Source organism: Osmerus mordax, chromosome 9 (genome assembly GCF_038355195.1).
Source record: "Osmerus mordax isolate fOsmMor3 chromosome 9, fOsmMor3.pri, whole genome shotgun sequence".
NCBI classification, from domain to species: domain Eukaryota; kingdom Metazoa; phylum Chordata; class Actinopteri; order Osmeriformes; family Osmeridae; genus Osmerus; species Osmerus mordax.
Genome location: NC_090058.1, coordinates 7,102,782 through 7,130,361, shown reverse-complemented (window position 1 = coordinate 7,130,361; position 27,580 = coordinate 7,102,782). Strand labels below are relative to the sequence as shown.

Here is a 27,580-nt window from a genome sequence, read left to right as displayed (position 1 = left end):
CTGGCCACCTTCATGTGGTTTGGCTCAGAGACAAAATGGGATTTCCATGTCTGACTCCCTGTTTGAGGCCTGTGTTTTGTGCAGTATGTTTGCTGGAGCGTTTGTGTTTGAGGAGATTAAGACCACTCAACCACAGAATACCACTGATAATTATTTCTCACTCATTCTGTCTTTCCCTCCCTCCCTCCCTCCCATCCTCCCACCATCCCACTCAGGTCTGGCCAAGAAGGAGGAGCAGCTGAGCTCCAGTCAGAGATACCTAGCTGTCAGGTATGTGACTCAGGTATGTTTTTACTCTCTCAGCTGGCCTAGGACCAGCTGTTATGCTGCACTGTGATCGAGCCATGTATCTATCTGTACACCTGCACCTGGATAACCTGCAAACTATACTTTCTCCTCAGTCCCCACAAAGCCTCTCATCTATGTTGATGCTGGTCTTATGTTCCGTGGCAGCGAGTCTTGAATTATTTTATCTAATTTAAAAAGATCCTGCTTCATGTATGCACTATTCAAAAAGCTCAATCAGGATTTTCTGAGAGATGGAGAATTGGCAGAAGCTTGAACCCATTTCATTGTTTTGTCCCTCATTGAACGGTGTATTCTTTATATCAGTGTGATTAGATATCAGGGTTGTCTTCATATCAGTGTGATTAGATATCAGGGTTGTCTTCATATCAGTGTGATTAGATATCAGGGTTGTCTTCATATCAGTGTGATTAGATATCAGGGTTGTCTTCATATCAGTGTGATTAGATTTGATTATTCAACAACCATCCCATAAAGCCCCAGTTTGCTCACGCTGCAGTGTTGCACTGTGAAGGAATATGTACCCCCCTATTGAAGGACTCCCAGCAGTTGCCAGGCAACCACACGTCCACACTGTACCTTGTGACTAATGCAGACAGGAAGTTGTCAGAAAACAGTGAATCACACAATAGAGTGCAGGGAGGAAAGGGATTGAAACAACACTGATATGAGTTACGTCTTGCTGATGTAACTCGATTGTTTGTTTTGTAGAAGGTTGCACTGTATTTCTGGAAGCTAACTTCAAGAATACGGAAGGAAATGCCATTAAACAGGACTTTAGACAGGACTGAATTTATGCAAGTCATCCTGGACAGGAACATCAAGCTATTGCCTGGTGCAAGAGGCTAATCTGCCCTGCCCTCATTTTCTTTTTCTAAAGTCTCTGACTTATGAGATCCAGCCCGTTGCACCAGACAACAGAGAAGGGTTGGTCATTGTGGGTGAGCCACTCACCAGCAGGCAGTGACGGGACGTGGAAAATTAGCAATCAGACCATGTTCTCCTGACCATGCTGCGGGGCATATCCATCAGAGTTCAGCTGGCACGGAGAGAATGCCAAGCAACCCTCCTCCAGACTCACACCGAGACAGAAATCTAACAGACGCCACAAACATTTAGGAAAAAACGTCCCTTGAGCTCAAAGCATCCATCCTATTCACTTGGCATCATGATCTATGGTCTTCTGTATATCCCATATGACCACATATTAGATTAATATTTGACCATCTTATACTGCATGTCTCCAATTTTGATTTTAGTCTATTAATCATTCCAAGGGTTAATTATCTAACTGGCTCTTGTTTCTGTGTCTGTCTGTCTGTCTGTCTGTCTCTCTCTCTCTCTCTCTCTCTCTCTCTTTCTGTCTCTCTCTCTCTCTCTCTCTCTCTCTGTCTCTCTCTCTCTCTCTCTCTCTCTCTCTCTCTCTCTCTCTCTCTTTCTGTCTCTCTCTCTCTCTCTCTCTCTCTCTCTCTCTCTCTCTCTCTCTCTCTCTGTCTCTGTCTCTCTCTGTCTCTGTCTCTCTGTCTATCCCTCTGTCTGTGCCTCCCTCTCTCTCCACCTCTCCTGCGTGTGTATGGGGGTGTGTTTCCCTGCTGCCAGGAGGATGCCCAGTCTGCTGGAGTACCTGAGCTACAGCTGTAACTTCATGGGGATCCTGGCAGGCCCCACCTGCTCCTACAACGACTACATGGCGTTCATGGAGGGCACGGGCTACCACAGCATCACAGAGGCCAACGGCAAGGAGAACGGGAAGTACAAGATCAACCACCCCTCTCCTAAGGTACACTTAACAACCTAATGACCAATGTTACTCACAGAGTAAGTTTGATGACCGTTGACAGGTCTAATTTTTGATTATTTTTGTATTATATTTGACAAATGTGAATGTTCAGACTCTGATGGCGATATGTAGTTACTGTGGCAACCTCGGCAATGCCTCTGTTAGAGCGCCCTCTGGTGGCCACGACTTGAGCTTCAGGAGCTGGAGCAGATAAATAAATGATTTTGTACATCTTTACTTTGTCATCTCAAAGGCTCCTGGAAAAGCAATTTTATTTACATTGACATTCTCTTGGTGGAGGAGAATGAATACTAAATGGTTTCCAATTATTGTGGCAACACCTCTGGATGGGAGATCCAGCACTCGTATCACTGCTGTATAAATAATGCAGTATATACCAATGAAAGCTTTTAATGACAGACCAGAGTGACGATTCAGTGTTTCGTGGTGCACCTCCCATGATGCTCTTATCTTTACCTCGACTAGACTGAAGAGCACGTATCTTTTCTGCTGCATGCGAATTAGCCTGTAGCCTTCACACAATAACACCAGAGACACCAGAGAACACAACAACAAACCACGATAGCAACCTACCTGTGCGCTTTCAATGGACTAGTTCTGTGAAGGGCAACTCTGTTGGATGTGTGTATTCATCAAAAGCCAGGCCCACAACAATCTGTTGGACTGCATCGTTCGGAACTTTGAGCAGTACCTTCATGTTTATCATTATTCTGTTCATGGAAGGCTAGTACATCTTTTTTTTAACCAGCCAATTATTCTTTGAATGGTGTTCTGCTGTCGTGAGCAATGCTGCAAAGTTTGTGTATCATCCACATATCTTCCACACTCTCTTACTTCTCAAGTCATCAATAATGGATGTCTGACTCCAGCAGGCTGGGTCCAGTGAGGAGCTTGTGAGAAGAGGAATCCAGGCAGCGCTAAAGATAGGGTGTGAGCTCAGAGATGTGCACGGGTTCTGCCGCAGACCCATGCTGTGTGAAAGATTCTGTCTTCAATGGCTCAACAGAACAGAAAGAGGGACTTCTGCTGTCAAAGATATTAGACGTTTTACCGGAATATTCCATCATGTTTGATCCCAATAGCTGTGTCTGCATTCTCGGTTGTCACTGCGTCTGTTGCTGGTCGATACAAACCTGAATAGATGTTTCATTGCTGCTATTGCGTACAATCCAATTGAGTGCATTAACCGTTCTTTTACTTGTCCTGGGATTAATAAAGGGAATTGAGTGGAACTTAATTGAATTATAAGATCTGAGATCCATATTGAGATCTGATCGTTGAATTGACTTCTCCCCCTTCCTCAGAGTGACGTGATCTCCAAGCTGTGCACGTGTGTAATCTCTCTGGGCGTCTACCTGTCCATCTACAAGATGGTCCCAGTGGAGCGCTCCATAGACGACAGCTTCATCTCCTCCACACCCTTCTACCAGCAGGTCATCTACCTCTACCTCTCCATGCTCTCCCTGCGGCCCAAGTACTTCTTCGTTTGGACCCTGGGTGAGTGGAATGGGCCCTGGCTGGGCACTCATGAACACCAGTGGAAACTATGCAAATACAGTATCCCTCTCTTTATTGTTTGATATTCTTTTTTTTGGAGAGTTGACATTGTTTGCGCAGTAGGTTGTGTTACACCGCCCTCTAGTGGGTGTGTTAGGAACTAGCACATTCTCTGACGTCTACAGGACCAGTCAGTCTGTACTCACTCCAACAGCATGGTGATGTTAGCATGATATGGAATGGTAATATGTAGAATGAAGGGAAGATATCTTTCTTTACAGTCGACTCAGTGGTCTTTTCTCCTTCATACAGCTGATGCCATCAACAACGCCGCAGGCTTCGGCTTCAATGGCTACACCAGACAGGGTATCCCGCGATGGGACCGCATATCAAACCTCAGAATAATGGACATTGAAGTCAGTTATTGTACTATTTTTAAATACATCAATTTTTTTTATCTGATTATTTGACAGTAAGACCAGTAACAATCTCTCCGTTTCTAATTCCAGTTTGCCACTAGTTTCAAAACGTTCCTGGACAACTGGAATATCCAAACAGCACTTTGGCTCAAAAGGTAAATAGATCAATTTGACCAGGATAAACAGCAGAGGAACCATGCTAGAGCGGTGCGGATTCTAAGTGTGTAGCCGCCATAACATTGGGTTGTTATGGTAACTCTGGGTACCTACTGACCTCTCCTCAGGGTGTGTTACGAACGCTGTCCCATCAACCCCACAGCGGCCACCTTCCTTCTGTCAGCCATATGGCACGGAGTGTATCCTGGGTACTACCTCACCTTCCTCACGGGCATCGCCATGACGATGGCTGCTCGCGCAGTGAGTTGTTCTATCTCACCTTGAACTATAGTACATACTGTAAACTGCTGGAATACTTACAGTAATTGAGGAGAGCCGAGAATGGGTGAATTTATCAGTACAGTTCAGGATGAGAGAGAGCACAGCTCCTCTGCTCTGGTAGAGGGAAGGAGGGTAGTAATGAGACACAGGAAGGCCACTGGGCACTGACCCTGTTCTCCTAAGGGTCTGTCTAGTGCCATTAGGACTTAAAATCTCCCTCTCTCTCTCCTCGCTATCTCTCCTGCTCTCCCTGTCTTTCCCCTTATCTCTCTCTGCCTCAGAGTCTTTCTTTTCCTCGCTCTCTTCCTCTCTCTGTCTCTCTCTCGCTTCCAAGAATAATTGTGACAGAAAATATAATAAATGAATGTGTTCTGAAAAGTTCTGATGGGTTGAAGCCAAAGCTCTAGCTAATGGAGTCTAGATTAGTATAAATGAGGCCTGATATCTCTTCTTCTAACTTGCATTAAAGTGCTTTACTTCTCTAGTAATTGGTAGATTCTACTTTTTTCTTGAGAAGTGGGTCAGTCAATTTCCTCATGTCTGATAGCTAACGATTGCTCTCTAAACTCTAAAGTTTGTGTTTTATTTTCATGGTCATTATTACTGTCCTGCCCTTAACTCCCATCCCAATCCATCATCCAACGGATGTCTTTAGAACATGATATTTTTCACCTCATCTTCCTTTGGCTCTCCACAGATAAGACACAACGTTAGACCCCACTTCCAGGGCTCCCTGACACACCAGCGCATCTATGACGTCATCACGTGGGCGGGGACGCAGGTGGCCATATGCTACACTGTGGTGCCCTTTGTCCTCTTGGCCGTGGAGACGTCCCTAAAGTTCTACAAGTGAGTCGCACGGACGTCACACGAACGTTCAACAAGTCTCACTTCTGTCCATCTTTCCAAAACTGTGCCCTGAGCGCAGAAGCAGAGCCATGTCCAAACACCTGTCGTTTTAACAGAGGGATTACTCAATGCCCGTAAAGATGGAAAACTAGGATGGCATAAACGGAGAGAAAACGAGCTGTCTTATTATTCAGCTGCCTTCACCTGATCCTCAAACGGTTAACGAGGCAGTTTAACGACTCGGGGACAGGGACCGTTCATGAGCAGGAATAAAACATGTGCAGGAGGTGCTCCGGTGGACTGAAGGCAGATCTATGGGGTCGTTGGGATGGGGGTGTGGTTATTAAATCAGCCTGTCTGGGTTGCTCGTTAACCAGGCTCGTTAAAGAATGTAGAATTAAGGGGGCCGGCTGGTGGAATGTTAGGGGGTGGGACCTAGGCCAGTAGGTTCTGGAACACTGTACACTTGTTTCCAAGGTAGCGACCAGAGGGGAAAGCTTAAAATCCCATAATAAACAGGGTTATGTGATGACTGGATGCATAGTAAGTGGGATTAACTGGCATTGATTTTAGATTTCATCTCCAGACTGTGGTATTAGCTTCTATATTTGAGGCTGTCAATGACAGGATGACTTTCTCCTTTGAACCAGGCCATTCATAATACTCAGTAAAGAATGACATCATATGGGCACTATCTCATATCTCCACCTCGAACAGCTCCTCATTTATATTCACCATGGAGCCTTCCTTCAGTGAACTAAACTTGTCTGTTCTCTCCTCCCTGTTCCGTGTCTGTCCTTCTCTCCCCTCAGGTCTTGGTACTTCTGCATACACCTGCTCTGTCTGCTTCTGGTGCTGCTCCTCCCAGTGAAGCCCCGGCACCTGAGGGCCAAGGAGCAGCAGGCCAACAGCCTGGAAGTCGACAGCCTGCAGCCAGACAGCGGGAAACACAACCACCACTCGGCCACAGACAACAACTGCAACCAGAAACACAAAAGCACATGAGGCACGGACAGCAGCCCACCGTGCCACGCAGACACTGACACAGGCTGACACAGGCTGAGCCAGTCAGAGACCTCGGACACAGAGACAAGTGTGGTGACTGTGGGTTCTTTCACCCCCAGAGAACCAAATAAACAGATTCAACAGGCAGACGTCTACAACATGTCAAGACCCTCCAGTAGCAAGGACAACAGCAATCACTCGGACACAGAGAAAGGATCCTTTAGACAGTAGTGTTTTTTAGCCCTATAAAAGGCTAAGTGGAATAATACTTACATTGAGCCTGGAGTTGTTAAATGACAGGATGCAGAAGAATGCTAAATGACTTTGAAGTTGCCTTAAACCCTCTCTGTACTCAGAAGTAGGCTAGTGGCCTGGTGCAGATATTTCAGGGTGGGGTGGTTGGGGAGGGAATCGGGAGTCTTGTAGCTTTAGGTAATGAGATGCAGTATTACCACAGTGGAATAGAGGGGGTTATACAGACAGACAGGTACTGTAGATCAAGGTACAGTAGAGGGTTTTTGTCATTGTCTGAAAGCCTTTAAATGAGGCGGAACACAAATGTTTCAGTGTGCAAATTAAATATACAATTTTTTGTCAGTTGCCAATTTCAAACAGGCCTTAGGACACTCTAAACTTTAAAATTACTTTCATTTTGCTTATTTTGGGGGGATATTTTCACATCTGTTTTTCATATCTGCTGCTTTCAAATGATTCTCAAAAGGGAGGGTAATTATGGGGACAGTTGCTTTTTATGTTTTAGTTTTGTATTTGTTTGAAGGGCTTTTAGGTGAAGGTAATACTCTGTCTTTATTCTTCTTCAACAAACTGTAGGTTTCCTCTTAGTTCAAATGTTTTAATGATCTCTGCAATATCAAATATCGTGAGTAGCTACACTTGTTTAAAAATCTACAAGTAGGCTATGATCAGGGTGATAAAGAATTGTTTACAACATGATTTTACAGTATTTAAATACTGTTTGTTGAAAACATCCAACTGTAAGTCTATGTACAGTTTGGTTGTAACTGTATGATTTGAGTTGTATGCTGACATGATATGAACATATGATACGTAACCATACTGTATGAGTAAATGAATGTGGGATGTGGCTCACAGTATGTTATAACATGTATGTAAAAATTAGTCACTTACCGCTTCATAACAAAGTCAATGATAAAGAGTTACATTCATATTGTCCAGGTGAAATCATTCATCAGCCAGACTAGAAACATCAAATGGAAGATTTTTATCCCAACATTTGGCTGTGGGGAAACCTGCTGTATATAATTTGCTTTGTGTTTGTTGGTTTGTTCTGTTAGGGTTAGGTAGGTAACCATCTCTTGGGACTGCCTGTGGTGTAAGATAAGACAGGTTCCTAGTCTTGTTGTGTACTGTGACCCAAACCCCCTATCGCCTTCTGTATCACCTTATAACCCTCTATAGTAACAAAAACCATTGTTAGGGAAAATAAACTACTCCTGGCCTCAGTATTCTGGCACACACAAAAGAGGGATATTAGGAAGGCTTTTGTGGGTTTCAAAGCACACTATTCTAACCTTGGGCAGTCAGAGGAGCAGATGAGGCAGTGAATCTGATGGCAGTCTATATCAACCATTTTGGGGGGAAGTTTTTTTTAATGAAGAGTAACAGCAAAGTAGCAGACACAATTGTTCTAACTGTAAACTCTTTGACCTTTTTCTTCCTAACATGTGCATACTCCTGCCATAATTGTGTGTATTTCTGTGATTCTTAGATGTTGGTGTGGTGTCAGAGTACACTGTATTTGTAGCTAGGGCCTGTAAGCCCAGAGAAGGGAAGGAATGTCATTTTACCAACATGGCAACTTTTGCACTGCATGGCCACCCAAACCAGCAGAACAATGCAAACTGCTCCATATGTCCAAAGTGCCATATCATAAATGGCGCATATATGTTTTATGTTTGTGTGAAGAAAAACTGTTATTTTTGTGTCAGAAGGAAACTTATGGAAAGATTTGTATAACAGTACTTTGAAATCTGATTTATGTCGTTAAATAAAGAGAATTATTTTTAAACACTAATACAGAGAGATTTGAAAACAGAAGTTGACTCATTTGTCAAGCATTTAAGGAATGTGTCTACACAGTGTTACATGTAGAAGCTGTGTGTGTGTTACTGAGAAAGAGATCATGGGCTCAGTATGAAAAGTCCAACATTACACCTCTCTCTATTCCCTTTGTTAAGACCTCTATAAATTCGATATTACTGACTTATCAACGTCTAGTGGAATATACTGTTGTAGATACTGTAGTGTGGGGCAAATCCCATGCCACGCCCGACCTTATTAGGTAGGAGGGGTTTGAAAACCAATCAAATCAACAGCTAGTATGAGCCAGTGTAGCTGCCAAGCAAAAACACATTGTACACGATGGCTTGAAGAGGACACCTAACACATATCGTGGACATTATTAATCCAGTTATTAAACATATATGCAGACAGCACTGGCACTTATGACGCCATTGTGTTAACTTCTAAAAGTTTAAGCCAAAAAGGTAAGCAATAACGCGAAACTAGTAGCTAGCTAGCTAGTCTACCTAACCTAGAACATTTTGCTTGCTACTTAATTGCTAATTTACAGTGGTAGCTAGATAGATAGTCTAGCTACTGTAGCTAGACTTTTGCTGCGATGTCTGACGAATGTTTAGTTAAATCTATACCTAACTGTCTAGACATGCTTGTTAATGCTATAGTTTGGGGGTCTTGTTGGCTACTAGTAGTGCTACTTGTTGAAAAAGACAAAGTTGTGGTCGCTCGAGCTAACGCGCGTTACCCATTATCTGGACTACCAACCAGGTGTTTTATGATTATTGGCCAGGCTTTGCACTTAAATACTTACTGTCAATATATTTCTGATATAATCATTCAATATGGATAGGACGTAAGTTGATGTTTCTTGTATTGAGCTTAGTATTAGTGATTTGCGTATAGAGCACGCATGTTTGCTTGCGTCAGTGTCATTGAAACAGACGTGACCTGTCACCATTGCTTGTTCTGTTATTTTATGTAGGCTAGCTACTGAAATTAGGACTCAACCTTGTTGTGACCAACTCTTTCCATGGAAATGTGTTCTCAGCAGTTTCACACCCGCATGACTTACGAGCTGACTGTTTAATTTTAGAGATAAGTACTAAACCCAATGTACCCCCAGCAAAGTCCCAATAAAAAGTCCGAATTGAATTTCACGTTGTTGATGTCAACAGTGTGGAGAGACCCGTCTTGGATCTGAGCCCCCCTTGACAACTAAGGTATCATAAATACCACCAAAGTGCTCTCAAAGCTGCACTTTAAAGCAGGGATACCTATCAACAAATTATTTAGCACTATATACAGTCCAACAAAAGGTCCCTGTCACCCATCCCTACACTGCCCAGTCTTATTCCAACAACTCCCTCATCCTTGAGCTTATAATAAAACAGTCAAGCAACAAGAGCTGAACTTGTAAAGGCTTATGTCTGGTAATCTAGTTGTGTGCCTCTATTGTGTTGGGTATAGAGGGAGGGGGGGTTGGGGGAGTGGGTTGGGGCGTTGCTCTGCCTCCTCCTCATCCATTATTCATTATAGGCAGGGGGATGTGTAGCCCAGGAGCGCTTGTTGATACTACAGATGATTTGAGCGACAGTAATCGAAAAACAAGCCAGTGTCACTCAGTGCAGTCCAATTCAGAGATCGCATCTGCAGAGGTGAGCTTCACATGAATATGTTGATTGCTAGAGTTTTGCTATGTTAGTTGTGCTTGAATTATTGCTTCCTTTACCGGCTCTACCTCTGCTGTTCTCTTTGTTGGTGGTGTGTGTGCGTCCTCACTGTGTTTTGTATCAAAGGTTTGAGGTGTAAGTGTGGCCTCCTTCAGGTCAATGCTGAGCAGAGGGGACAGGATTATTGACTAGTTGATTGATCGATTGATTGATTTATGACACTGTAATCTGACTGGTCTTTGTCCAGTGATTTGTGTTGAGACCGGTAAAGACACAGACATGGGTGTGTCACTGGGTTCATGTTATGTGCCCATTGTGATTGGTCTGATTTTGGATTTTTCAGAAGAACCTCTTTGTCACATAGAGATAATGAGAGCTTTAGTTAACATCAGTTGTCTATGTTGAGATCAAGGTTTACTGGCCTATGTTTCTGCAAACTAGCCTCATCTGATTTTGTCAGTGTTGATTGGCTTTGATGGATTTGATTGGATCTCTGCTAATAGCTGATAGCTCTTCCATCCTCGCTGTCATGTTCTTCAAAAAATATTCCCCGCCTCAACATGACACAGTGATTTGATTAAGTTGTAACACTCCTGCCATGAGAGGAATGCACTTTTCTTGCAAGAGGGTTGTAATAAATTGAAGCATCACAGTTCATAAAATTATGGCAAATTTGGCTGAGGACCAGGAGAGTTTGCTGATTATGATGATTGATGATGAGCAGTGTAGCTGGCAACTGACCTAACATGAGCAAACCATTCATGAATCTTTGATGATGTATTGCAAGGAGTAAGGCATTGTCTGGATGCCTAGCCAGACATAATCGTGAGTTAGCCAAGATAGCCCTTTGTCTATTATGATAGCTTGGAAGCATGATAAAGTGATGGATCTAAAAGCTTAAGCCTGTCCTTGAGACCACCAAAACACTGTGAAACTTTGCACTCATCCTTGATCTTCTGATGCACTCTCTATATGCAAGATACTTTTTGTATTTTGATTTGGATAAAAGCATCTGCCATATGGATAAAATGTAAAACCAAATCCATCTCTCTCTGGAAATCAAAATATCTAGGCTGATTCAAAACCTTCATTTTATGATTACTGACCCGTTGAACTCAACACTGACGATACCCTAAGAATCCCATAATCTCCCGACTGCTCAATTTTCTTATTCCTCTAGTTTTTTTAGTCTAAATGACAGCATACTGCCCCCTGCTGTAGAACAATGCACTGAACCATAGTCTGATGGCCTTACAGTAGTAGACTACATCTTTGCATCTTCCAATAAAAGTCCAATTTATAGTTAACTAGGCTCAGCCATGTCATGAGACTACGGGAGCATATACACTGCCCTAGCCTTAACACCAATTATCTAGCTAGGCTAATCTTTGTTCTTACCATAGATTAGATTAGACTAGATATAGTCTAGAGCTCCAAAATGAGGACAGTCATTTGCCTTCCTGTCCTAGCCTATTGTCTGCTTCTGTGTCTTGTCCCCCAGCCCAACTTTACGTGACTGTTTGGCTCTGCTTGCAACTACGTAGCCCCAGTCTTTATTAGCTCACAGGGCCATATGCATGACTTGATTTAGGTCTGACGGATAGGGAAAACTACTGTAGTGAGTGGTCTTCCTGCAGCTCTCTTTTTTCTTATCTGAAAGCTCAACTCATCAAAGAGAAAATAACACTAAACGCATGTGAAAGACCATTAGACCTTTGGTCGGAAAGTTGTCTCTGTACTACATAATGGACCAAGACTGAAAACATGTATTTTTAAGACTTCTTATTCATTCATCCCCCCCCCCCCCCCCCCCCTGTATCCTCTCTGTACCTGATGGTGGGTAGGTGACCCATTGCCGTGGTCATGGACACCACGACCTCTCTGAAGATGACCACCCTGGCCATCCAGAGCCTGTTCAGCTACGTGGAAGATGAGAACCTGGCCGCCATCAAGCTCCACCTGGACAAGTTCCGGGAGGTGGACAGCCGCAGCGAGGTGAGGCCCTGCAGAGATGGTGCACCTTGTGCCTTTCTCTGGGATTACAAGTAGACCAAATCACTAGGCCAATCCAGATTACACTACCACACAGTGGCTGTGTACACAATTAGTTCATATATGTCTTCACAATCATTTCATTTAGTTCTAGTTTGAATGGTACCTTTTCTCTGTGTTAAACCATTGTAAGCATGGGGCAGCTTTCTATATTGCATATGGTGCTTTATGACCGAGCTGTGATTGGTGATGGAGTCTCTGTTCTCTTGTCAGAACGGCCAGACTCCTCTGATGGTGGCTTCAGAGCAAGGCAACATAGAGATAGTGAAGGAGCTCATCAGGAGAGGAGCTAATGCCAACCTGGATGACGTGGTAAGCATACACACATGCACGCACACACACACGCTAACACAGACACACTGTCTCTCTCCCACATACACACTATCACACACATGCTCATACTGACACACACGCATGCTCACACACCCACATGCATACACACGCTCACACACACAGACACACACCACAACACACCAAACATAAGACAATCCCAAAATAAAACCAAACCTAAGACTTTGTTTTTCTATGGAGAGTCAGACCTCTTACTTTCCCAATCACAACCACAAGGTTCAGGATTACTCGGGTCAGGTAGCTAAACATTTCAAATCTTGTCTGCCCTCCTCTTTTTCATGCACAAAGCACAACACCGCAGGTTAGAACAGGGTCATTGTAGCCACATGGTATAGAGGGGGGCATGCTGACCAATAGGCTTTACAACTCCTAGCTTGCTGAACTCACCACTGTGGGTTGATACTTATCTCTATAATGATCACCTTCTGAGGGCCATATGCCACTAGTTTGGTGTAAATACAGGGTATTCAATCTGTCCCCACCCCACACACACCTTTAGCCATCAAAACACACACACATACACAAAGAAACTATCTGTTCACCTCATGCACACTGTCAACCTGTTATTACATCTCCCAAACACACCCACTCTGACTCTCACTAGCCTGTAGTGAGAGAAGAGAGTCAGACCAGCATCCAGTCTCTCTGTCTCACACGTCCCTCTGCCTCCGGCACCCCGCATCCATGAGCACCTGGTACGACCAGCTGGTAGGTACAGCGGCTACCAGGACAGTGCTGTGATTGGTGGTCGTCCATAGCGACGTCCGCTCCCGTTGATTGGAGTGTCCGAGGTAATGGACTAAGTGGCGGTGTTATTTTGGTGTGCTACAGGACTGTTGGACGGCTCTGATCTCTGCTGCCAAGGAGGGACACGTGGAGGTGGTGAAGGAGCTGCTGGAGAACCATGCCAACCTGGAGCACAGAGACATGGTGAGAGGGGCGAGGGACGGTGGGAAAAGGAGGAGGGTGGAAGAGGGGGGAGATGGAAGAATTGGTTGGAGGTAGGGAGGGTGGTGAAGCCACCGTACCTGTTGAGACGATTGAGGGAGGGAAGGAAGGAGGGAGAAATAGAAGGATGGCGATGGAGGGAGTGAAGGAGAGAGGATAGGGTCAAGAGAGGGTGAGGAGTGAGGGACATAGATGGTCTCCACAGGATGCGATTTGTGTTCCCTCTGTTTGGAATAATGCACATGTTCAGTCTAGGCTGGATTGTAGTGAATCAAGCATTAGCCAGTGAGAGACACAAGAGACACAAATCACATTACTTTCAATATGATGTCTCCTCTACTTGGCAAATTGCATTTTCCATGCTCTGGATGGCTGACTGCATGAATCCATTAGTTCGTTCTAACTTGAATCTCCATGCTAGCCCACTCAGGAACATGAAGAGCTTTGTTTTCAGTAAATGCTAATGAGAGAGTGAGGCTAATTCTACATCTCTGGAAAGGAAAACATCACTATATCCCTCTCTCAAATTGTTGAACGTTGGAATTTTATGTGAATTGTACAGGAGGGGAATTCAAACCTATTATTGACTTCTGTATGCAGACTGTGAATGAGTCCTCTCGGTGACTAAAATCACTCTCAGTACAGCATTTCTTCCCGGTGGAACAAGCAGTCTTTATGAAGGCCAACAGTCTGAAAATGACTAATATACTAGCTTATGTTCTTATTTAGGACCTCATACTCCTAAACTGTGACTCAGGCAGGAGTCAAGGCAGGAAAGACAGCCAGCCAGCCAGCCAGTCAGTCGGTCAGTTAATCGGACTGGCAGGCAGACAGTAAGGACAGAACTGTGTGTCTAAGCTGTCCTGGTGCCTGCCTGTCTGTCTGTACTATCTATAATGACAGATGAGATTAGAGCCACAGGTTGGCTACTGTGCTGTTAGATTAGATTACACTGGGGAGTGTGACATGCAGTATATATTACTCGATGGTGTTTGGGGAAAGCTATAGATATATACACATTTAAAAAATATAGATTTTAAATTTAAAAGGCACCATGTTGTTTAAAACATAAATGTAACCATTTAATGCACCATACCAGATTATAGTTTTAAACTAATTCACATCTGTAGTGCCATAAATACGAAAGTCTATGAATATCACCCACCTCCCTGTGTGAATGTGAGTGGGGATTGTGTTTTTCCATGAGTGTTTGTGTGTGCGGGCAGCTGTTCCTTCTCCTGTCTGTATGGATACCTTGTTTTCTTGATTCCTCGTGGCCTGTCTCTGCCTACAGGAAGTATGCATATTCATACTTCAAGTATGTGTCCCTGTGTGTGTCTCTCCAGGGGGGCTGGAGTGCCCTCATGTGGGGGGCCTACAAGGGCCGGGTCACCGTGACCCAGATGCTCCTGGAGAAGGGAGCCAACCCCAACATCACTGGCCAGGTAACACACTGTAGAGTGCACTGCTCTTATGTAACCCTGCTGTAAACCTTGCCTTGGGGTCGTGTGTTGACCAGTGCCCTGTGCCCCAGCAGTACAGCGTCTACCCCATCATCTGGGCAGCAGGGCGAGGCCACGCGGACATCGTCCACCTCCTGCTGCGGCACGGAGCCAAGGTCAACTGCTCCGACAAAGTAGGTAGTAGGTGTTTCCTGAATGTAAGGATTAGTATGTGTTTCCTGAATGTAAGGATTAGTATGTGTTTCCTGAATGTAAGGATTAGTAGGTGTTTCCTAAATGTAAGGATTAGTAGGTGTTTCCTAAATGTAAGGATTAGTAGGTGTTTCCTAAATGTAAGGATTAGTATGTGTTTCCTGAATGTAAGGATTAGTAGGTGTTTCCTAAATGTAAGGATTAGTAGGTGTTTCCTAAATGTAAGGATTAGTAGGTGTTTCCTAAATGTAAGGATTAGTAGGTGTTTCCTAAATGTAAGGATTAGTAGGTGTTTCCTAAATGAAAGGATTAGTAGGTGTTTCCTAAATGTAAGGATTAGTAGGTGTTTCCTAAATGTAAGGATTAGCAGGTTTTTCCAAAATGTAAGGATTAGTAGGTGTTTCCTTAAATGTAAGGATTAATACGTGTTTCCTAAATTTATAGTAGGTGTTTCTTAAATCTAAAGACAAAAATACGATACCATAGCACCTGACTAGTGTTTATTCACTAATTCCCTCCTTCTCTCTCTCCCTTTATTCCCTCCCTTCCTTTCCTTTCTCCCTCCATCTCGTCCATTCTTCTTTCTCCCCCCTCAGTATGGCACCACTCCTCTGATCTGGGCCGCTAGGAAGGGTCACTATGACAGTGTGATGCACCTGCTGATGAACGGCGCAGACGTGGACCAAGAGGGAGCGGTCAGTGACCTGCGACATCATCCTCTCATACATGACCTGGGACATCATCCTCTCATACATGACCTGGGACATCATCCTCTCATACATGACCTGGGACATTCATCCTCAAATACATGACCTGGGACATCATCCTCTCATACATGACCTGGGACATTCATCCTCAAATACATGACCTGGGACAGCATCCTCTCATACATGACCTGGGACATTCATCCTCTCATACATGACCTGGGACATTCATCCTCTCCTACATGACCTGGGACATTCATCCTCTCATACATGACCTGGGACATTCATCCTGTCATACATGACCTGGGACATTCATCCTCTCATACATGACCTGGGACATTCATCCTCTCATACATACCTGGGACTTTCATCCTCTCATACATGACCTGAGTCATTCATCCCCTCATACATGACCTGGGTCATTCATCCTCTCATACATGACCTGGGACATTCATCCTCTCATACATGACCTGGGACAGTCATCCTGTCATCCTTAGTGACTTCACAAACACCACTATCTACACTATAATGAATGCAGGAGTTGTTTTCCAGCCTTCATTGTTGACCTACACTGTCATATAAAACAAAAATACCACATATTTTAGTCAATAGCACTGGGTGAACATCCTTTCTCCCCAAGTCAGCAAGTCTGGTAATCCTTTCAGAACTCGATGACGGCTCTGATCGTGGCGGTGAAGGGGGGCTTTACCGAGGTGGTGAAGGAGCTTCTGAAGAGGAACCCCAACGTCAACATGACCGACAAGGACGGCAACACGGCCCTGATGATCGCTGCTAAAGAGGGCTACACGGAGATCGTGCAGGACCTGCTGGACGCAGGCACCTACGTCAACATCCCAGACAGGGTAAGCACTGCTACCCAGGCAGTCAAGACTGTTTTTGATCTAAACAGTGGCTCTCATTGGGGTAGCCTTGGCCTTTGAATTGGTCCCAAACATGTGACTGGGTCTGTGGGGGGAAAACTCCCAACTTAAAGGAGTTCTCAGCAGGGTCAAGGGTTTGTTAGTGTTAGATAAAGAAAATATATTAGAAGAAGATTTTGGGTAGACACAGTATTCTCCCCTGTGTTGTGTGTTGTGTGTGCTAACGGTGTGTGTTGTTTTCCCAGAGTGGAGAGACCGTGCTGATCGGAGCCGTGAGAGGAGGCCATGTGGAGATCGTCAGAGCCCTGCTCAACAAATACGCCGATATTGACGTCAGAGGACAGGTAGTGGTCCAGCTCAGCTTACCCTGTGTCTGTTTCTCCACATCGGATAGCTGCACATCAGATGGTGCACAAATATCCTCCAAACATGAAACCAGTCTTGGGCCGTACCAGTATTGAGAACAAACACTGCATGCTGGCCAAACACTGGCTCTTTTGTTGGATAATATTAATAATTAAATGGAAGTAAATATGAAATCCCAATCATATATAGTTTATAATTGTTATCTATTGCCAGTGATTGCTATGAATGTTTTGGCTGGGGATGGGTAGGGGTAGAGCATTTTAATGCCGATCAAGAGGATGCTGGTTCAAATTTCCCCCTGTACGTTGCTTTAGATAAAAGCGTCTCCTAAACAAATACATGACATAACTGTCTGTCTTGTAGGATGGTAAGACTGCCCTCTACTGGGCGGTGGAGAAGGGCAACGCCACCATGGTGAGAGACATCCTGCTGTGTAACCCCGATACTGAGAGCTGCACCAAGGTGAGGAACCCAGGAGCTTGTAGCTGTCCACTCAAAACACCTTCCATCAATCTCCAATGTGGAATGTTTTAATTGTAAAAAATAAAATAAAGAATCTCTGCTTTACCTGCTTCAGTACTTTGAAGTCTGATGACGAATGCTGGTTCTGTTTTCAGGATGCAGAGACCCCTCTGATCAAAGCCACCAAGATGAGGAACATTGAGATTGTGGAGCTGCTCCTGGACAAAGGGGCCAAGGTGTCCGCTGTGGACAAGGTATTGTGGAGAACCATCACCTTCATCTGAAAATGTATAACATTAGTATAAATGAATAACATTAGGAACGGTGATGGCAACGTTTCACAGTAAGGTCACATGAACTACCATGTAATGGTCGCGTTTCTAATAAAAATGAATGAATTTCCCCCCTCCAATCCTCTTCCAACCTTCAGAAAGGAGATACGGCCCTCCACATCGCCATCCGGGGGCGGAGCCGCAAGCTAGCTGAGCTCCTCCTGCGTAACCCTAAAGATGGCCGTCTGCTGTACCGGCCCAACAAGGCCGGGGAGACGCCCTACAACATCGACTGCACCCACCAGAAGAGCATCCTCACCCAGATCTTTGGAGCCAGTGAGACATGACTCTTTACTGCATCAGACCACCAAGTGTTGCCACCTCAACTATCCACTTTAGCCTGCGAGTCTGTGGTTGGCCTCACAACTGATCTATGAAATCTCTCTCTTTCTCCCTGTCTTCTGTCTTTCCATATCCATCCGCCACCACTCTATCTTTTTCTCTTTTTCTTTCTTTTTTTCTGTCCACCCCCTCCCCTTCTCTCTGCATCCCTCCCTTCTCCCAGAGCACCTGTCTCCTTCTGAGTCTGATGGGGACATGCTGGGGTACGACCTGTACAGCAGCGCCCTGGCAGACATCTTGAGTGAGCCCACCATGCAGCCTCCCATCTGCGTGGGCCTGTACGCCCAGTGGGGCAGTGGCAAGTCCTTCCTGCTCAAGAAACTGGAGGGTGAGAGAGTCGTGCTTTGTGTACAGATCCACCTGTGGCGTCACTGCTGACTGCTGAAACAGTGTACACAGTCTTTCCTCTGTTTCGTAAGAAATGGAGAAAAACGTACATTTTGAAAGGTCTGTTCTTTTTTTTTATTGTCTCTTTGTTCCCTCCTTCTTCCCATCCTTCATATTCCTCTTTTTTCCCTCCTCTTCCTCTCCCACCCTTACCCTCTCCCTCCTCCTCCAGATGAGATGAAGACGTTTGCAGGCCAGCAGGTGGAGCCACTGTTCCAGTTCTCCTGGCTGGTGGTGTTCCTCACCATGCTCCTGTGCGGGAGTGTGGCCCTGGTCCTGGGCTTCACCGTCGACCCCAAGCTGACCATCGCCGTCTCCCTCAGCCTCCTGGCCCTGATCTACATCTTCTTTGGTGAGACCGGTCGCTCCTTCACTCAGACACCTGTCCACTCAACACAGCTAGAGTTACTGTTTGCAACAACATCTTGGTTCCTGAGAGTAAAATAGCCCCTCGGACCTCAAACATGGTGTGTTTACATTCAAGGTGACACCACAGGGTGCGGTACCTCCCTTCCTTTCTGTCACGTGTGTCATCGACGGTTGTTTTTAGCGGTTATTGGAAGCCTTCCCGCCTGTGTGTGTGTCTCCAGTGCTGGTGTACTTCGGGGGCCGCCGGGAGGGCGAGAGCTGGAACTGGGCCTGGGTGCTGAGCACCCGGCTGGCTCGCCAGGTGGGATACCTGGAGCTGCTGCTCAAGCTCATGTTTGTCAACGCCCCCGAGCTGCCGGAGCAGACCACCCGTGCCCTGCCCGTCAGGTAGGATACAGGACTCACACTCACACCCTAGAAACAGAAAAGAATACGAACGGCCTGAGAAACACACACCGCAGCCTTACACAATTGTTATTTCTCTGTTTGTCTCTAATGGTGTGTGTGTGTGTGTGTGTGTGTGTGTGTGTGTGTGTGTGTGTGTGTGTGTCAGATTCCTGTTCACAGACTACAACCGTCTCTCCAGTGTGGGAGGGGAGACGTCCATGGCAGAGATGGTGGCCACCCTCTCAGACGCCTGTGAGAGGGAGTTTGGCTTCATGGCCACCAGGCTCTTCAGAGTCTTCAAGAACGATGAGAACCAAGGTACTGTTATCCTTTCCTCACACAGTGTTCCTCACACAGTGTTCCTCACACAGTGTTCACCCAAAGCCCATTTTACCTTCCCCCCCCCACCCCACTTAACTTATACCCCCCCCTCCCAGCCTCGTTTTAATGTATTCATCTTTCTCCCTCCCTTTCTCCCTCCCTTTCTCCCTCCCTTTCTCCCTCCCTTTCTCCCTCCCTCCCTCCCTCCCTCCCTCCCTCCCTCCCTCCCTCCCTCCCTCCCTCCCTCCCTCCCTCCCTCCCTCCCTCCCTCCCTCCCTCCCTCCCTCCCTCCCTCCCTCCCTCTCTCTCTCTCTCTCTCTCTCTCTCTCTCTCTCTCTCTCTCTCTCTCTCTCTCTCTCTCTCTCTCTCTCTCTCTCTCTCTCTCTCTCTCTCTCTCTCTCTCTCTCTCTCTCTCTCTCTCTCTCTCTCTCTCTCTCTCTCTCTCTCTCTCTCTTCAGGTAAGAAGTGGAAGAAGACCTGCTGCGTTCCGTCCTTCGTGCTCTTCGTGGTCACCCTGGGCTGTCTCATCACAGGCATGGCCCTCCTCGCCATCTTCAAAGTACGACCATTTGATACACTGCCATATACAGCATCTCAATACATCATCCCCATGTATTTTTAGAATACAATAATTCATGTGTATATGTATATATATCATAATTCAATTTTGTAATATAAATTCAAAGGTGGACGGCGCCAACCTGACGGTGAATGCCGTGCTCATCGCCATGGCGAGCGTGGTGGGGCTGGCGCTGGTGCTTAACCTCCGTACCTGGTGGCAGGTTGCTGACTCGGTGCTCAACTCCCAGAGGAAGAGGCTGCACAGCGCCGCCAACAACATGCACAAGCTGAAGAGCGAGGGCTTCATGAAGGTAGAGACGCCCCGCCATCTCAAGTCTATGCTCACACCACATGACAAGGACAAGGAATCCTACTGTGGTTCGCACAGGCATTTATCTGAAATAGTATGAACTGATGTCACCGTTGTCACCTCACCCTCTGCAGCGCTTTTCACGTGATCGATACGAAAATCAATCTGTATTGATATGTTTTGATGGACTGAAATGGGGTTTTCCTGTTACAGGTGCTGAAGCATGAGGTGGAGCTGATGTCCAAGATGGCCAAGACCATCGACGGCTTCACCCAGAACCAAACACGCATGGCCGTCATCATTGATGGACTGGATGCCTGCGAACAGGACAAAGTTCTGCAGATGCTTGACACGGTGTGTGTGTGTGTGTCTGCACCTCTGTGTATGTGAATGAGCTAGTGTTTTTTAAAGATGGCGCATGAGATGCCACAACAGAACACAACACATGCAGGCTTCCATGGGTACTGGGGAAACGGACAATTTAGCCGTTATCACTTATCAAAACACACAAGGCATCTTTCATTGACTCAATATTCAAACTGAGATGGTCAAGTGCCCATCTGGTGATTTTACAGTGGCTGAGGGGGGGAGTAGGACTCACTTCTCAAAGGGACTTTTCTCCAAGACAGTCCACACAGTAGCCTTCCTGTCCCTGCCTCCTGCCTCTTACTACTCCTCACTCTGATTCTTTTACCCCAGTTTGGGGAAATAGAATTTCCTTTCGTCCAAATGTCATTTTAAGGGGGTAATCCCCCCTGTGTTTGGCTGCCTGATGTGTGTGTTAATGCAATCTTCTTTCTCCACAAGATGAGTCTTCTCCCTCCCTCCCTACCTCCCTCCCTCCCTCCCAGAACCTAAGAAAGAGTCCCCTGTTGGATAACGCAGACACTGCCCTTCAGCCCTCTGCAGTCTTCCTCATGTCTCCCTCTAGATTTGGATTCCCAGATGTGGAAAGCCCCCAGTGTGTGCACTAGTGTAGTCATGCAGTTTGGAAACACCGGGTCTGTTAAAGCGGCTGTCAAGTTATTTGGGACTCTTGGCACACTTTTCGTCAATGCACATTTTTCTTCATTTATTATACAATTGTTTGACATTAACAAATAATAGTCAATTAATGAAATGATTCATGAACTCAGTTCAGCCTTTGGTCCCTTGACCAGCCAATGAATACAGGCAGCCCAATCATACAACATGTTTACTCAGGTTTCTTAACTTGGAGGCATTTTGTCCTCATTCACCCCTGTACCAAACCAACCTGCTGTTCCCCTCCGCCACCAGGTGAGGGTGCTGTTCTCCAAGGGGCCCTTCATCTCCATCTTTGCCAGCGACCCCCACATCATCATCAAGGCCATCAACCAGAACCTGAACAGCGTGCTGCGAGACTCCAACATCAACGGCCACGACTACATGAGGAACATCGTCCACCTGCCCGTGTTCCTGAACAGCAGGGGCCTCAGCACTGCCAAGAAGCTGTGTCTGGCTGTCTCCACCAACGGAGACCTGGCTGGAGCGGAGGGTACGGCAGGAACACACACACATATACACGTACACACACACGCGCACACACATATTCACACACACACATATTCACAAATAGACATATTGGGATAGGTACAGCCTATAGTAGTTGCAGTGATTCATTAAAGAAAGCAAACTAGAGAATGTGTAAAAAAAATAAAATAACATAATTTGTGTGTAATCTCCTTTTTGCTCTCTTTCCAGGCTGGAACGAGGACTTTGACAGGAAGCTGTCCCAGAACAGCCTGGGAGATCAGGCCAAGTTTGGCAGCAAGAATGCCCTCAACCGTAGGGTAAGATCCCTTCTAACTAGGCTTTCATCCTCTCCTTCTTATCCCTTGTCTCCATCTTACCCCTCCCTGGCTTTCCCCCATTCTACCCCTATTACTCTTTGATTCTCCCTACATGTTACACCCAGCTCACCCAACAGGGACGGATGATTAAAATAAATGCCCGGCTCTATAATTCAGAAGTTCCCAATCTAGTTTCAGCGAAACACAGATTCGATTTTCCCACGGTGACACAGAACAGGCCTCATGTAATAAGTTCGACACATAATGGATGACACAATGTACTATGAGCACCAGCCCTAGTTCCCCCCCAGCACTGCGGTGGTAAGTGTGGTAGGGTTTAGAGAGCCGGAGGAGGGGGAGAGACAGAGAGAGAGAGAGGGAGAGAGAGAGAGGGAGAGAGAGAGAGAGAGAGAGAGAGGAAAAGAAAGAACCACACAATATCCCAGAGGAGCATGGGTAATTGATGTAATATGTGTTTATCCTTCCTGCTGCGATGCCACTGCCTAATGACAGGGCGGAGCAGCGGTGGTCCCTGTGACAAAACACTGGCACCAGGTCTGCTGGCAGGAGGCTAAGTGGCTCGCTATCTTCCCCCCGCGACGCCCAGCTAGCCTGTTTGTTGCCGTGTTTGTTTATTGGGAGCTCCTGATTTATCTGCCTTCTTTTCAGATCCCTCGTTTCTTCTCTGTTGTCGTGGCCTGCGTGGCTCCGTGGTTCTGGAGCAGGGGCTTTGTTTGCCCGCCGTTCGCAGGACGGCTCAGCGGAGCCTCTTTATGAGCACTGCTTAACAGCGGAGGAGGAAGGCATCCTTTAATTGTAGAGTCGTTGATTGCCGCACCAGAGTCTATCTTTACTCAGTGCTATGGGATGGATGGAGGAGAGAGGAGGGTGGAGGAGGGAAGCTGTAAACAGCATGGGCCGCTCCTCTCTAGCCTGATGTGAACTCGTGAGAAGTCTAATTGCGTTAGCGCTTGAACTGCGTCAGCACTTCCGATGCTGTGCATGTTGACTTCAAACGGCACAATATGGACAACATCCCCAGAGCAGAGTAGAGTTTACTGAGGGCCAGTCCAGCGTGGTGGGGGCTCCGAGGGCCATCCTGGCTGGGCGGAGAGGTAGGTCACAAGGCAGGCTTTAAAGGCTCCCGTGACTCAGGGAGCGCTCTCCCATTGTACCATGTACCTGCTGGCCCTGGATTCCAGACAGCTCACAGTCTACACACACTGGAGCCTGGGTAACCTGACTGGAGATTAGTCTACTGTAGCCTGTAGAATGTGAAAACTAAACTGTGTCAATTATAGCTGTTACCAGCGTAGCAAAATTCCAGGCTTTTGGAAGTTTACAGTTATAATAAACCTTTTATGTCACATGAATAAATGAGCAATGAAAGAAATATATACAATTTATCAGCAACATCTTGCTATTGATAATTCCTATGGGAATACCCTTTTGCAATCACAGCTGTTGTCTTCGAATGATGAGTACTAACCAAGGATAAATAAACTGTCAGCGTGTCCACTGGTACACAACTGGGCCTTTTATTTTGTAGAATCATTTATATTGTCCACAACCTATAGTGCGCTGATGGCTGTGGGGCCTGGCCTTGCAGACAGGGTGTTCATTGTCATCCACAATGTATAAAAGTGTCCTTATGTCCAAATATGGTCATTTCCTGCACATTAGCCTGTGCTTCCACGTGGTAATTGGCTGTGGTAACCCCCTGCCGGCGTGCTAGGGAGGGAGGGAGGGAGGGAGGGAGTGAGGGATGAGATGGGTGAAGGAAGGGGAGGAGGAAGGGTGGCAGACGGGATGAGCGGAGGAGGAGGGGGATGAGTTTGTTCTAATGTGAGACAACATTTCCGTTTCAGAAGACTTGTCACATGCTGGAGCCTCCAGCATGCAGCGATGATGTCATGGTCACTATCTCTGTCAGGGTCAACCGGAATTCAGATCAAGGGGGGGGGGGTGGGGGGGGGGAGGTTGGAGGCCAAAGCTTCTATACACAGATACTGGTGTAGTTATGGTTGCCGATCTCAGAACATTCAAACTGAGAAGAGCGTCTAGGTCTTCAGAGTGTTCCGGTTTCCTTCCTAGTTACTGTTTGTTGATAGCGAGATAGCGTCGGTATCCATGTGACATGGACACGTGTGTGCGTGTGCCCACATGCAGGACACGTACCGTCGTCGTCAGATGCAGAGGACGGTGACCAGACAGATGTCGTTTGACCTGACCAAGCTGCTGGTGACGGAGGACTGGTTCAGTGACATCAGCCCCCAGACCATGAGGAGGCTTCTCAACATAGTGTCTGTCACAGGTACACCGCCGCAACATACACGTACAGACTAGGATCTTTTTACTGTCAATTACTCCTCCGATACACCTTCAAGTACTCCTTCAGAGACTCCTCGAAACATTGCTTCCAGCATTGTTCCAAATACTCATCCAAATACACCAAATACTCCTCCAAATAACTAAATACAACAGCAAATGTTTTCTTCAAAAGAAAAATACTTTGTATTTTTCAAAGGCCATGATTGTTGCTACAAACCTTATTTCTTTGGAGCTACATGATATACAGATCTCCTCTCAAGCCCTTAGCAATAGACTTAAAGGTAAAGTACAATGTGAACAAGGAAAGCTTAAGTTCCAAAGTGCTGAATTTCTATTACTAGATCAACAGTGTGTTTGCTGCTGGCTGTGATTCCAGGTCGCCTGCTGAGAGCCAATCAGATCATCTTTAACTGGGACCGCCTGGCGTCGTGGATCAACTTGACAGAGGAGTGGCCGTACAGGACATCCTGGCTCATCCTGTTCCTGGAGGAAACAGAAGGCATCTCTGACCAAGTCACCCTCAAGACCATCTACGAGAGGTCAGCACACTCAGGCCAAAGACTCTCACGTCTCGTCAGCAAACGATGTGTACAAAACACACACTCTCACTTCATGAATTGACTGGTGTAGATCAAGATGGCGAATATATGGGCAGCCAAAGCTATTAAGGGGAGTTGCTCTAGAGGGCATGAAACAAAAAAGTCGATAAGAGAACACTACAGCATATTCTATACATATGATTCTGACCACTAGATGGCAGTAGGCAATCTGCATTTCCACGTTCTTGCTACAAGGAATACTGAAGCATCTCTCTAAACCACCCATCAACAATACCGGCAGACTTCTGTACTTGATCATGTTGTCTAGGGAATATAAATGAAAAGTAGTGTATCTTTAGTTATTCTCGTGCATTCAATTATTTAGTGTTATCCATGATAAATGGGTCATAGACCGTTTTAAAATTTAAACGATGGGAGGAAATAACAATGAGTGGTGCTTAGATTCTTCCGACCAGGTTCAGGCCTAAAGCAAGAGGAGAGGAAGTGAAGAAGGAGGAGGAGGAGAGAGGGAAAGGAAGATGAGATGAGGAAGAGGGGAGAAGGGTGGAGGAGGGGAGCCTAAATCGGAGTCATTAGGATTGAAGCTGCTGTTCATCTAAAGCTGGCCTTTAAAGGTTGGCCCCTGCCACAGTCCACGAGAGCCTGGCCCTCCTGGGGCATGGATGTGTCAGTAGGACTCAGTGTCACCCAGCCCTACCACACAGCAGTGCCTAGCCCAGCCTAGCCTAGCCCTACCACGCAGCAGTGCCTAGCCCAGCCTAGCCTAGCCCTACCACACAGAAGTGCCTAACCCAGCCTAGCCTAGCCCTACCACACAGAAGTGCCTAACCCAGCCTAGCCCTACCACACAGCAGTGCCTAACCCAGCCTAGCCTAGCCCTACCACACAGAAGTGCCTAACCCAGCCTAGCCTAGCCCTACCACACAGAAGTGCCTAGCCTAGCCCTACCACACAGCAGTGCCTAACCCAGCCTAGCCTAGCCCTACCACACAGAAGTGCCTAACCCAGCCTAGCCTAGCCCTACCACACAGCAGTACTTGGCCTGGCTAAGACACTTAGCAGATCCTAGCCTGCTGCAGGGCTGCTGATGGCTGGATGCAGATATTTGTTTGTTGTTTTGTATTCTTTAAGCATTTAGCCTTTTACAAATGTTGTAACAAATGATGGTAGATACTAGAGACTTGATATAGTCAGAAACATGGAACTCATCGGCTCAGTAGCCGTAGATAAACAGTGGATCCTGTTTGGCTTAGTCTCTGGTCAAATGTAGGCACAGTGGCATTGTCCTTGCCGACGTATCCACCACACACTAGTGTTAGTGTGTGTGTGTGTGTTATGGTGTATCTATAGTTAGGCGAAGACAGGAAGCTGCAGATGAATGTAGACGCAGTGCTGAGAGGTGTTTATCTGGAGGACTCATCTCCCTGATAACACTGAGGCGTCTCTTCTGTTTCTGGGTCTGCATCTTGCTGCAGGTCTCCGTCTTTTCTCTGTCTATCTCTTTGTATCCGTCCCCTCGACTATCTCTGCCCACACTGCTCCCACCCCCCCTCAACCCCCATTCTTTCTTGTTGCTGTTCTCTCTCCCCCCCCCCACCCCCTCTCTTTCTTGTTGCTGTTCTCTCCCCCCCCCACCCCCTCTCTTTCTTATTGCTGTTCTCTTCTCCCCTAGCTGGGGCTGTGTCACGTGGTCCCTCCAGCCTCTTTTTATAGCTGGCTGTGTGACTCACACCGCATGTGTCTCTTTGCGACGGACAGACACCTCCTCCCGCCTCCCTGGACCTCAGGCCCCAGGCCCCAGGCCCCAGGCCCCAGGCCCCGATGGTGCATGCCTGCTGCAGGACGTCGGGGCTTCTCCCCTCCGAACGGTCTTCTTGCGGTCAGCATGCAACTCCACCTGACCTCCAATTCCCCTTTGCACCCCCACCCCTCCTTCCCATTTATCCAGTTGTGCATCAGGCTTCTTGTTCTAATGCCTGTCAGACCATGGTCATTTAGGTAGTTGTGAAAGGCCTAATCGAATAACCCCATCTTGACTTCTAAGTTTGCCCTTGCGTGCGAGGCCAGCTCCCCGTAGCTTGTTCTGTGCTCTACTAGATCCACATAGTAGGATGTGTTGTTGCCAGTGCGACACACGAGAAACGGGCTGGGGGTGTGATGTTCATTTATGTGTACACCAGTGTCCTGCCTCTCTCCTCCCACCGCCACGAGCACTAATAAGTGAATATATTACTGATGAAGTGTGTGTATGGGTGAGTCAACCCCATATAGGTCAACTGTCGACCCACATCTCAGTCACAGGGACGAATCTCTCTCGCTCTTTCTCTCTTGCTCTCTCGCTCTCTCGTTCTTTCACTCTCACCACATCAGACAACAGTCAAGGACGGGGCCCAGCCAGTGACGT

The 27,580-nt window shown here is 46.5% G+C and overlaps 2 protein-coding genes across 5 annotated transcripts in view; both read left to right on the top strand.

Annotated features, from left to right (window-relative positions):
- mboat2a (membrane bound O-acyltransferase domain containing 2a) overlaps positions 1-8,370 on the top strand; it is a 33,274-nt gene extending 24,904 nt beyond the window's left edge. The window contains exons 6-13 of the mRNA XM_067243682.1: positions 216-270; positions 1,906-2,086; positions 3,412-3,604; positions 3,917-4,020; positions 4,114-4,178; positions 4,308-4,440; positions 5,159-5,310; positions 6,123-8,370. Of these exons, the coding sequence (XP_067099783.1) occupies positions 216-270; positions 1,906-2,086; positions 3,412-3,604; positions 3,917-4,020; positions 4,114-4,178; positions 4,308-4,440; positions 5,159-5,310; positions 6,123-6,315 (1,076 nt within the window). The 3' untranslated portion in view covers positions 6,316-8,370. The remainder of the gene's footprint in view (positions 1-215; positions 271-1,905; positions 2,087-3,411; positions 3,605-3,916; positions 4,021-4,113; positions 4,179-4,307; positions 4,441-5,158; positions 5,311-6,122) is intronic.
- A 333-nt stretch (positions 8,371-8,703) lies between these two features.
- kidins220a (kinase D-interacting substrate 220a) overlaps positions 8,704-27,580 on the top strand; it is a 39,643-nt gene continuing 20,766 nt past the window's right edge. For all 4 annotated transcript variants that reach the window (XM_067242792.1, XM_067242791.1, XM_067242794.1 and 1 more), the window contains exons 1-23: positions 8,704-8,843; positions 11,891-12,041; positions 12,312-12,410; positions 13,281-13,379; positions 14,744-14,842; positions 14,935-15,033; positions 15,649-15,747; positions 16,422-16,619; positions 16,883-16,981; positions 17,367-17,465; positions 17,621-17,719; positions 17,896-18,073; positions 18,303-18,467; positions 18,699-18,878; positions 19,117-19,282; positions 19,449-19,600; positions 20,062-20,162; positions 20,290-20,475; positions 20,688-20,828; positions 21,753-21,990; positions 22,197-22,285; positions 24,455-24,599; positions 24,993-25,155. In XM_067242792.1, coding sequence (XP_067098893.1) covers positions 11,910-12,041; positions 12,312-12,410; positions 13,281-13,379; positions 14,744-14,842; positions 14,935-15,033; positions 15,649-15,747; positions 16,422-16,619; positions 16,883-16,981; positions 17,367-17,465; positions 17,621-17,719; positions 17,896-18,073; positions 18,303-18,467; positions 18,699-18,878; positions 19,117-19,282; positions 19,449-19,600; positions 20,062-20,162; positions 20,290-20,475; positions 20,688-20,828; positions 21,753-21,990; positions 22,197-22,285; positions 24,455-24,599; positions 24,993-25,155 — 3,026 coding nt within the window. In that variant the 5' untranslated portion in view covers positions 8,704-8,843; positions 11,891-11,909. The remainder of the gene's footprint in view (positions 8,844-11,890; positions 12,042-12,311; positions 12,411-13,280; positions 13,380-14,743; positions 14,843-14,934; positions 15,034-15,648; positions 15,748-16,421; positions 16,620-16,882; positions 16,982-17,366; positions 17,466-17,620; positions 17,720-17,895; positions 18,074-18,302; positions 18,468-18,698; positions 18,879-19,116; positions 19,283-19,448; positions 19,601-20,061; positions 20,163-20,289; positions 20,476-20,687; positions 20,829-21,752; positions 21,991-22,196; positions 22,286-24,454; positions 24,600-24,992; positions 25,156-27,580) is intronic.